Source organism: Osmia lignaria, chromosome 4, assembly GCF_051020975.1.
Source record: "Osmia lignaria lignaria isolate PbOS001 chromosome 4, iyOsmLign1, whole genome shotgun sequence".
Lineage (NCBI taxonomy): Eukaryota > Metazoa > Arthropoda > Insecta > Hymenoptera > Megachilidae > Osmia > Osmia lignaria.
The window spans coordinates 6570746-6582302 of record NC_135035.1 but is presented as its reverse complement, the minus strand read 5'-3'; the positions used below and the strand labels follow the sequence as shown (position 1 = coordinate 6582302).

At 37.9% G+C, this 11557-nt stretch overlaps 2 protein-coding genes and 1 non-coding gene across 4 annotated transcripts; all 3 read left to right on the top strand.

Annotated features, from left to right (window-relative positions):
- Positions 1-154: 154 nt before the first annotated feature.
- On the top strand, positions 155-1494 carry LOC117603519 (inosine triphosphate pyrophosphatase). 2 transcript variants are annotated; one of them, XM_034322758.2, is made up of 2 exons: positions 155-338; positions 617-1482. In XM_034322758.2, the coding sequence occupies exon 2, from the start codon at positions 618-620 to the stop codon at positions 1185-1187; it is 570 nt and encodes a 189-aa protein (XP_034178649.1). In that variant the 5' UTR covers positions 155-338; position 617; the 3' UTR covers positions 1188-1482. The 2 variants fall into 2 exon arrangements, with proteins under 2 accessions (XP_034178649.1, XP_034178650.1); XM_034322759.2 differs by lacking the exon at positions 155-338 and adding an exon at positions 357-503 and having other exon boundaries at positions 617-1494.
- Positions 1495-2410: 916 nt separating this feature from the next.
- On the top strand, positions 2411-9689 carry Vhdl (larval-specific very high density lipoprotein). The gene is made up of 16 exons (XM_034322751.2): positions 2411-2530; positions 2644-2685; positions 2762-3057; positions 3130-3270; positions 3337-3510; positions 3580-3722; positions 3800-4177; positions 4237-4559; positions 4634-5250; positions 6481-7370; positions 7433-7574; positions 7655-7885; positions 7965-8315; positions 8380-8638; positions 8960-9251; positions 9333-9689. The coding sequence occupies exons 1-16, from the start codon at positions 2470-2472 to the stop codon at positions 9520-9522; spliced, it is 4530 nt and encodes a 1509-aa protein (XP_034178642.2). The 5' UTR covers positions 2411-2469; the 3' UTR covers positions 9523-9689.
- Positions 9690-9910: 221 nt separating this feature from the next.
- TRNAN-GUU (transfer RNA asparagine (anticodon GUU)) lies at positions 9911-9984 on the top strand. The gene has a single exon. It is a non-coding gene; the product is annotated as a tRNA-Asn (tRNA).
- Positions 9985-11557: the final 1573 nt, after the last annotated feature.

The following is an 11557-nucleotide window of genomic DNA, read 5'->3' as shown; positions in this document are numbered from 1 at the left end:
AATAATGAAAAAATTTATAAATCATATATTTATTTTAAAAAAAGAAGCAAAAGTTGATAATGATATCTACAAAGCTTAATAAATTATAGTATAATTGTTAGAATATTTTTTCAACGGACTTAAAGTCTAACATATTCTTCTGCATGATCATCATGAAATCCCTTCCCTTATTTCTATATTTTGAAGAGTGATATTAAAAAGATAAAGACTTAAGTTTCATTTAAACAATTATGCAAATAATTTTCCTTCCAAGTTGGATAGGAACTTAAAGTTTGCAGCACTGCCGAGTAAACACGTTGTTCCGCAAATGACCCACCGCTTGCTGAAATCATTGAAAGGTATTTTTGATTAAGATCATTGCAGTTTTCCAATCAGTTCTGGTAAATACAGCGCTGTTAAGAATAAAATGGGTGTATATACAGTTGTTAAGATTAATTTAATTGATTTTATTTGAGAAAACATCAACATCTTCCATGTTCTTTACACACTGCTGCCTATAGCAGGTTTGCCAACTTACATTACAAAGAAAATGATATTCTTTTTTCTTTAAATTCTTAAAGAATTCTCAAATTTACATTCAATAATTTTCTAATAATATAATACAATTTTTTTATAGTATGTCGAAACCAATAGTGTTTGTAACCGGAAACGCAAAGAAGCTGGAGGAATTCGTGGCCATCTTGGGGAAGAATTTTCCACGAGAAATCACCAGCCAAAAGATTGATCTTCCAGAATATCAGGGAGAAATCGATGATATTTGTCGAAACAAATGTAAAGCAGCAGCTAATTTAATAAAAGGCCCAGTAATCATTGAAGACACATGTTTGTGTTTTAATTCGATGAAAGGTTTGCCTGGACCTTACATCAAATGGTTCTTAGAAAAACTAGGACCAGAAGGTCTTTACCAAATGTTACACGGTTGGGAAGATAAATCAGCGGAGGCGGTTTGCACCTTCGCTTATTGCAATGGAGAACCGGAAGATCCGGTAATATTGTTTCAGGGTCGAACTCAAGGAACCATCGTGAGTCCTCGAGGACCACGAGACTTTGGTTGGGACCCCTGTTTCCAACCCCTGGACGGCGATAAAACTTATGCAGAATTACCAAAAGAAGTGAAGAATCAAATTTCTCATCGAAGCAAAGCGCTAGAAAAATTAAAAGAATATTTTATGAAAAATACCCAATGATGTTCCAGGGGAAACAGTATTAATTTATTTCTATAAATATTTATAGTAATTACTGTGTATTTTATTTAATAAATGATTAAGTATCACTGAAAAACACGGTCAGCATCTTGACCTAACAAATATTCTTGTCATTATCAAATTGACGTTAAAAACATATTCGGATGATAGTCGATGGACCCTGTTTTCAGTTTAATAATCTAAATATACATACAATGTTTATTATTGTATCTACGTAATTTCCTCATTTTGTATTCTAATTTAACTTATAGAACGAGCTTATTGTTTTAAATTATTGAATGAAAATACAGCTGGACGATTAATTAACTTTTGTATAATCAGTAAACCTTGACTTATAAATATTCATATGTTTATCAATTTTACAAAATGATGCAATAATTTATAACATTTACTTAATTCTACCTTTATCGGTGAAAATAAAAAATTCGATTTCATCGAATTTTAATGGACGTGCACGCGAATGGGATGTAGGTAATATATAAATAACTTTAATTTGTTTATGTTGAATAATGTTATCGTTGTATCATGCGTTTGTACATTAACATTGATCGTTGCGAATGATGGTAAACATGCAATCGTTCCCGATTCGTTGCTTTTTCTGAACGTTTACGATAAAGTTAATTAAACCCGTTAATCAACAATGCTTGCAACACAATAATTTATATGTACAAAAGCAATCGCGAGGAAAGTTTCCAATCACTCTGTCACACTTTTTTATTGTAGAGAAATTAATAATAAAGCCGACTTATCATTGATTATATTGTAAGGTCATGATCGAACGATAGAACAATTGATCGGACTGCAGTGTTATCGAAAAGAAGATTATTTTAATGAGAATTGCAGTAAAGTTCATACGCAGAACCGTTTGTTATAATACTCTTGTTTATCTATTTCTCATTGTAACATCATTGAAACTACTGTGCACTTTCGCTCGGTATTTTATGCAAATTCGGTACGCTGCTGTTAAATTTATTAGCGAAGAGGAAAAGAATGAAAACGTAGTGAACAGAACACGATTATGCTTTCGAATCTTTCGAATTATCAGCTATTATAAAAAAGATGAGAGAAGTGCAAGTTGTCAGGTATTTTTATATTCCATTCACGTAGTAAAAGTAAGTTTGCAACGATGGTCGAACGGGTTATCTTTTGCATTGATTACACCGGTACAGCCAGTTCATAACACCCTTTGGTGAGGGGTTATCGTTACACTTGCACTTTCTTCTTCTACCGGTATTTACCCGGTTGCTCGCCTTATAAAAGGAGGATGCTGGTCCGTACAGCTACCAGTCTGTCTTCAAGGGGTTACATGATGAATACCCTAATCGGTAAGTGGCAAGAGGAAAGGAAATCGAGTCTCGCCTTTCTTCCATTCTCAAAACGAAAAATTATAATTCAAATCCAAAATGTACAATACGATAAAGAATCTCTTATTTTTCAGTGCTATTGGGAATTATAGCGGCGGCTGTCGCCGCCGTGCCAGGTAATTGGATAAATAAAACATTAGATGATCCCAAAAGAGCTGTTGTGACAGCAACTTCATTAAATAATTATTCCAGCCCATTTTCCTCGTGGAAAAGCGGTGGTGTACAAGTACAATGCCGACATGAAGGCGGGTGCCTTGCAACCGGCTGATTCCGCGTCTCAATTCGGCATCGAGTGTCGTCTTAAAGTGAAGCACAGCAATGATCCAACCCTGAGGAACGCTTACCTCGTCGCCATGACCGATGTGAAGCATGGCCTGTACAATGGACGCGTGATGCACTTCGACCCTGTCAGCAGTGTTTCACCCATTCCAGATGCTGCTAAAGATATCCAGAATCCTTTCATGATCGTCTATGACGAAAACGCACGCGTAAGTACCTTAAAGTCAAAAGTCGTCTTGAGAATGAATTAGAAAGATAATTTTTATATAAATGATTTTCAGCTGCAAGGTATAAAAGTGAAGGATAACGAGAGCACATGGTCGGTGAACATTAAAAAGGCCATTGCATCCGCTATGCAGTTGGATCTGGTCAACATCCAAATGACCAGCCCGATGGTACCGCACAGTTTCATCAGTAAGGAGGTAGGTAACGACTGATGGGAACATCCTTGGATTTTGGTTAATGTTCTCTTTGGTTGTTACCACTAGAACACCATCCATGGCAGTTGTCAGGTAGCTTACAACGTGCATCCGAAATACGAGGAGGACACAGCGCAAAATGTCTTCATGGTCACGAAGATGCACGAACCGGAGAACTGCACGCATTTCGTTCATCTTAAGCATAGCCATGTCGAGACGGAGAAATGCCATTTACCAGAGGAGGTATATATAATATTGTTTTGCGACAAATTACTTGTGCTAACGTTAAAATAATTATTTTGTTTCATAAAGAATGGCACGACCAGTGTCAGCAAACGAGACTTCGAAATCGAGAACCAAGGCAACGCGATCCTCATTAAAAAATTAATTGCTCATGGAAGCATTCACTACATACCGTTCCAGTCCCACTCCGAGGGTCATTACATTATGTCAAAGTAATAGAAGGGTTTCAAGTTTGCAACCATTCGATGTGTAATTATCTTATATTTAAATAAGCACTTGTTTCTTGCAGTCAAACGTTCATCCTTGAGGATGTTGTTCCGGACAGCAACGTTCAGTTATCGTCAGATAATTTAAACGAAGCTTCAATTATTCATAATTTCACCTACTCTGAACCCAAGTCAGAGTACGTCCCAGGAGCTGACATAGATGTGACTCATGGTAGACACGTCGTGAACCCGGATCAAATTGTTCCCAAAGTCAAAAAGACGTTGGACGAAGCTGCCGATTATTTAAAAGAGAATCAGATTAAAGAGAAACAAGCAGACTGGAAATACGGTCAAACAATCAACAGGATCATGCACCTGATGAGCTTCTTAAACCTGCAATCCTTTGAGCAAATATTCGGTGAATTTCAGGATGCCACCGATAGCAAACAAATCACGATGAAGTACGTAATATCGATACTGATGTATCCAATATCGTCCTGACATAAATATTTTTTTATAGAAACATTTTCCTGGGAACAGTGCCGAATGTAGGAACCACAGCTTCCTGCCTGTTCGTGCGAAACGTAATCCGTAGGAACATGATCTCAGCCCAAAAAGCCATCACGATGCTGGCTGTTCTTCCAATGCACGTGAAGCATCCTTCCCAAGATCTGCTTTTGCAGATGGAACCTCTCCTCCGTCTTTCAGACTCCCTTGAAGCTAAAAAAGCTGGCATACTATGCTTTGCTACATTGATACACAAGACCTTCAAGCACGAAGAGGGCGAAGTGAAGAATGCACTTGTGAACAAATGGTTGGATGATTTCATGGATCATATCGAAGGTAGCTGCATTTCTTATTTCATCAAACGATAGAAGGTTGATGGACCTTTCGAATGTTTAACGATAATTTCATAGATGAGCAATCGCAGGAGATGAAGACGGTGTACATGATGGCAATGAAGAACGTCTGTCTAAAGGATATCTTGAAACGTTTGGAACCGATCGTCAAAGGCGAGGTCCAAATCGGTCAGGGTCATCAAATTCGTCTGCAAGCCATTTTCGCTGTCAAGAAAGTGATCGCCTATCTTCCGGAACGCGCTCACAATTTACTCTGGCCGGTCCTTGCCAATGTCAAACTTCCGGTTGAGCTCAGAATCGTTGCCTACGATGTGTTGATGCATCATTTCCCTTACACCGCGCGTTTCATGAACATGTACTGGTTCATGGTGCAGGAGAAGAACGAACACCTGTACAACTATCATATGAGCACCATCAAGGGAATCGCCAACTCGGTGGACCCTTGTCTGATGCCAGTTCGTGAAATGGCTAAGAAAATCTTAAAATTCACAAGAACGAGGCACGTGCCTGGTCCACTGTCCACCAAACTTCATTTCGATTACGTGGACGAGAAATTCGGTTATGGCGAAGCTTGGAAGACCTCTTTGATTCTCAACACACTGACCGGACTTCCGGAAATCGGTTCGTTCGAGCAGTTCTCGATTTTTGGTCGCAGACCTACTAACAAATGGGGAGTGAGTATCTTGATTCCATTATTCTAATTTAATTATAATTAAGTAAGTGGGGCAAGTGCAGACTGATTTTTGTAAAGTTGGGATTTAAACCTGTGTATTTTCAATCTGCTATGTAAATACTTAACATTGCACAGTTATTACTGTTCAATTCATATTAGTAGGACCTTAATTTTCTTTGTAAAGAAGAAACAAAGAATTTTTAAATGTTCATTATGAGTTTCATTATGCAGATTCTGAGAAGCTGTTTTTTAATTATCACTTTCTTAATAATGATATAAAATTTTGTTTCAGTGTTTCATGTTTTATATTTCGACGACAGTAAACCAAATAATTTTTATTTGACATTGATATAGTTAAATGCTCTAGCATGGTGAAGGTGGTAACGTGTACTCCTTCATAACCACTGTTTTTTTAGGTGTACGTTCGAGTCCCTCAACATTCAAAATTTTTTTTATACAAAATTATTAATTAAAATTCTATAAATAATAAATTTATAGAAAACTGGAATTTTATAGACTCAAAAAGTCATGGTAACTAATTTAAATCAACATAAATGTGGCAAATGTACCATTGTGCGTTCCTAGGTGTCATAGATCGTCTTCCTAATAACGAATCCAAAGAATCTTCATAAATTCGAAATTAAATTAAACATTTGAATTAATATTCTATAGTTTTTTGTAACAAAACGAATTTGAACGGGTCTCGCGTTTCTCTTCGTCGATCCGCCCCAATGTTTCCTGAGGACACACTTCGCGGTATATTTTTTGCGTTTTTGATTTTTCACGCCTAGGATTTGCAACCGAAAAATCTAAAAAAATTCACAATCATAAAGAAACATGTCTAGAATATTTTAGAATTTTTGCAGATTTTTTGCATAATGTTAAATAGGAGAAATAAGGCAAAAACTACTTTTTCTTTCTTACCCTGTAACTACCCTCCCGGTTGAGGTACAGGGTTGAAACTTGGTGTACCATGGTTTTTTAGGATAAGCTATCGAATGGTGCATTTCGAAGTAAAATCGGCTCAAGGGCACTTTTGTCCATCTTATCCTGCTATACCCTTTTCAGTTTGATAGGAAATTGTATAAAATGTCAGCTACTCTGGCTCATATTAGCTATGAAAATTTCGTTCAAATTATAACAAAAATAATCGGTATATGCTCTTGCCCCATTTGCGAACTTACCCTACTTTACCCTATGTACATTATTTATCTTCGTTTCTTCATCATAGATCCACTGGCACGTTGGAGGCTTATCCGAAATCATAAGGGAATTAAAGAAAAATGTGCTCGGACAGGCTGTAGACGTAATTACCAACGAAAACGTGAAGAAAATGTTGTCCGAGGCATCCACTACTGTACCTGTTAACAATAACATCGACATATGCATGCTCTTAACATTGAACAACAACGTTGTTACAACCTTCCATGCCGATAAGGCGGACTGGAAGAAGATGCTGGACGAATTGAAAAACTGGAAGAATCTGGTTAACAAGCACCTGGATAACTTCAATTGGGAACAGGTTACTTACGACACTCATTTCGAGATGCACGTACCCACCGATCTCGGAATGCCAACTGTTTTGTTCACGAAAATGCCCTGGATCGATTCCCTAAAGATCCACGCTGTTTTATCAGAACAATCGAGCGCTGTCAACTTGAAATTGCAAATGAAATACATAGGCTGGAAGCACGGTGAACACGCTATGTCCCTCTACAACCCCATCGCCGATGTTTGGCACTCTGTTCGTAAAACAGCGGCCCTCGATTTTGTTCTACCGATCGACATGAGCGTTTCTTACTACCCAGAAACGAACAGCGTGAAAGTAACACTGCCAAGGCTGCCCACCACAGAATTCTCTATTGCTGGAATGTTGACTTCAGCGAAGAGCTTCGTGACAGTCACCGATGACGAGACAAACGCTCTGAAGAATAGTTGTCCCGAGTGCCATCAATACGAAGTCATTACCAACAATGTCGACAAGAAAACGTATAAGAACATTATGGATTCCCAGGACACTGGTCTTCAGTACACCATGGTGGTATACCATTGCGAGAACAACCTCACCCCTGTTCCACCCATCAGCGAATGGCGAGAAGTATTCTGGAACAAGAATACCATGTAGGTATTTTTAAGAAATTCTATGAAGGGATAGGGTAATGATAATCTTCTTTATGGTGCAGGAATATGATGGTGCAAACGATGATGATGCAAACGATCATGGCAACCCGTCAGCTGATGACAAACAATATGATCAACTCACAGGGTGCAACCTGCTCGAATCTGATTAAAGTTGAGCCAAGTATCGTCTATCCTACTTCAGCTGTAAGTTAAAGAAGTAATTATTACACAGAACATAGATATAGATATTATTGTATCTTAATTGTTTCTTCTTGTACAACCAGGTTGATTTAACTGGCAAAATTAGCGTACAGAATTTCGAGACTGATAAGATGCACGTTCTAAATAGCCAGAGAATCGACGTTCGTGGAACCATGGACGCTAAACCAGCCAGTAACAACGAACGAATACGATGGGACGCGAATCTTAATATAAGAATGAATCAAGGACACGTGAACAACACCATGAAAGTTGTAATCACTCGCAGCGGACGACCAGAGAAGAGCGCTCTCAAGGTTTGAAACTGAAGTCCGGATGAAGTTAAACCGCTTTGTGCTACATGTAATATTTTTCTAACATCTACTGTTCCTTTAGATATGCTTCGATGGACAAACGGATTATCCAGTCATCGACTCAGACATATTAAAAATTGATAGTTTCAAGAAGGAAGTTTATACGAAAATGAAGCTCAGCATGGGACAAACAAAAGACGACAAATGCGCGCACGATGATATGGACCTTACGATATTTGTGAAAGGTGAACAGTCCGAAGAGCAGAGGAAACAATTGCAAAATGATAAACTAAATGGTAGCTGCGTGAAACATATATCTAATCCGTTATTAAATCCTGAGGGTACATATGTTCCTAAGACCTGGGAATGCGTACACGAAGCCATATTGCATTCTACTTTAAGGAAATATCTGGTAGAAATAACATCCAAGAAGGTAGATATCGATTTTTATTTCTTCACATTAACTACACAGGTAATAATTGTTGTTCGTTATTTAGGCACAACTACCAGCCATATTACATTTGCTTCAAGACATGCACAGTATCGTTTCCTTGCGCCAATTGGATTCTAGAAACTTAAACTTGGTCTTAGAATTTCCAGTCCTGTCAGATTTCCTCAATGTAGCATTGATCACACCCGATCAAGAACAACACCATTTAACCCAATTACCATGGGGTCATCCAGTCTGGAACGGGTTAATGGATAACACCCATTTCTCTACTCCAGCTTTGTACAGATACCTCAACAATCAAATGAGTAAGCTTTTAATTACTTCGTAAGAAATTGTTAACTCTTTGATTACTGTTGGTGCCCAAAGGCGCTTAGTAAATTTGCGTTTGTGATACTGTAGGCACCCATGGGCGCTTAAACTAGTTTGAACTCTTATATTGATTTAATGCAGTGGAATTCAGTGTTTCGATTATTTCAATCTATTTTCTCAAAAATGCATGCCTAATGAAAAACTTTGCCGTTCTCGGTGTAGGGTGCGACTAAATTCCTATCGTATGGTACGGCTGGTACGTCTCAAATTCCGCCGTAGTCAAAGGATTAAGTTAAGGATTTTAATGATTTTTACAGAGATGTGCACCATCCTACCGAAAGTCCTCCTTACCTTTGATAATGGCACCATTCTATCCGATGCATCTGACAAATGGACACTGTTGGTCGGTAATCACATAGAAAAGAGTTTCGCTGTTACCACAAAATTGGTGAGGAATTCTAAGATGGACGTGAAGATCTTCGTTGGTGAACACGAAATGGAAATCGCTAATACTGATTCAGGAATAGTGGTCACTGTAGATCAAAAAGTCGTGGATCATGAGAGAGGTGTAATGGTACCAGAGAATCAACCAGAATCGTTCGTAATGAAGTACGTTTATTACATAAAAATTTTTTATAACACAGTACATAGTGGTAACATATAAATAATAATAATTCTTGTTTTTTACAGGTTGACGAACAATTACAAACACCTGATAGTTCAATCGCAACGTGTACCACTGATGGTTGCGCATACACCGACCAGCGTAACAGTTTTTCTTGGTGCTTATCTTCAGGGTCAAATTGTCGGTCGGTGCGGTTCCATGAATGGCACCTATCATTCCATGCTTCCACCGCTACACACAGCTACACAGCTATAAACGAATCAACGTTAAATCATTCGATTAGTCTCTTCATCTTAGAAAGCATATCTGGCGGAAGTTAATTGCAGTCTGCAGGTGTTTATTACTATTATCAAATAAGAGAACTTTTTTCTTAGGTTTATGTACAATGATGGTGTAAAGAAATATAGATTTATTTTCAGTAATCTTTGATTATATTAAATACCGTACCTCTAGTTGATAATTATAAATCTTTTAATGTTTTTTATACTATTAGGTGGGGTTTCAAATAAATTTGAGGTTCTTAAAAAATAAAATTAGAATGTTTTTTATACTATTAAATAGAATTTTAAATAAATTTAAAATACTTAAAAAATAAATTTTGTTATTCGACATTTAACTGTTCGAGAGAAGGCGACTCCCATATGCCTCCGTGGCGCAATGGGCTAGCGCGTTCGGCTGTTAACCGAAAGGTTGGTGGTTCGAGCCCACCCGGGGGCGTTCAATTTTTTTTTTTTTTTTAATTGTTTTAATACACTCTAATACATTTCCACAATGTCATATAAATAAATAATTAAATATACTACATGTGGAGATGAAGAATAAAATTTGTTTATGGAACATATTTATCTCTTCTTTTAACTCTTTTGTTTTGGATTGTGAATATGTTTAAAATCGATTGAAATTAAAGCAACAACATTTATATATTGTACTGTAACTATTTATTTGTAACAATAAAGCATTTATATACATTTCACAAGCTGTACTTTTTATCGAATACTAAACACATTTGAATTCACTTCCTGAAGAGTGATACCCAAGTTACTCTTTCTTTGATTTCCTGCTGCAGTGAGGTAGTGACTACAGATTCAACGAAACTGGACGTGCCTTTGCGGTCTTGAATTCATGCCTCGAAAACGAACGCCTTCTGCTTTTTAACCCTTTCCATTGTCAGTCTTACAGCGACCGCCGATGGGGGCGGATCTACCTTTTAAACATACATATACCTTTATTTTAATTTCTGCGTTTATTAAATTTGCAGTATTTATCTTCTTAGTTCACTGAATACACTCATAAGGGGGATGAAACGAATGATTTTATCCCCCCTGTGTGCCCCGCCTTACTATTCTGTTATTTGTTACTTTACCTCTCTCCATAGGCCTCGGTTCATCCTTCCCAGTTATTTATTATACTTTTTCTTCTTGAGGGCCTTACGGGGCTCATCCATATATTTCTACACCCCTTACATTTCCGCATCCTTTACATCCCTACATGCCTTACATCCTCGCACCCCTTACATCCATGTATCACTTATATTCCTGCATCCCTTACATTTCTGCACTCCTTACGTCGCAGCAACCCTTAACATCACTGCATCCTTTACTCCTCTGGATTCCTTATAGCTCCGCTACTCTTATATGCATGCATCCTTTACATCCCTGCAACTCTTACACCCCTGCATCCAAATATATTCTAACACCTAATATGTATTTTCACGTCGCAACAGCGGCCTCTGACGGTAGAAAAAGGAACTATATCTAGCTAAAATTTTGGCCCTCTAGCGGGAAAAATGCGAACTAAATTTTCGATGTCGGATCAGCGCCCTCTGGTGGCAGAAAAAGGAACTATATCTCGCAAAAAATTTGGCCCTCTTGCGGGAAAAATGTGAACTAAATTTTCGATGTCGGATCAGCGCCCTCTGGCGGTAGAAAAAGGAACTATATCTCGCAAAAATTTTGGCCCTCTAGCGGGAAAAATGTGAACTAAATTTTCGATGTCGGAATAGCGCCCTCTAGTGTTGAAAATAGAAACTAAATTCCTTTCGATTTATCGACCTCGGGCGAGGTTCATAAGAGACGCAGAGATGTATGGGATGCAGGAATATAAGGAATGTTGGGATATAAGGGATGTAGAGGTGTAAAGGATGTGGGGACGTAAGTGGTGCGGGGATCTATGGCATACATGGACATAAGGGTTGCAGGGATGTAAGGAATGCAGAGATGTAAACATTTTTAGAGAAGTAAAGGATGCAGGGGTGTAAGGAATGCAGAGGTGTAAAGGTTGCAGGAATGTA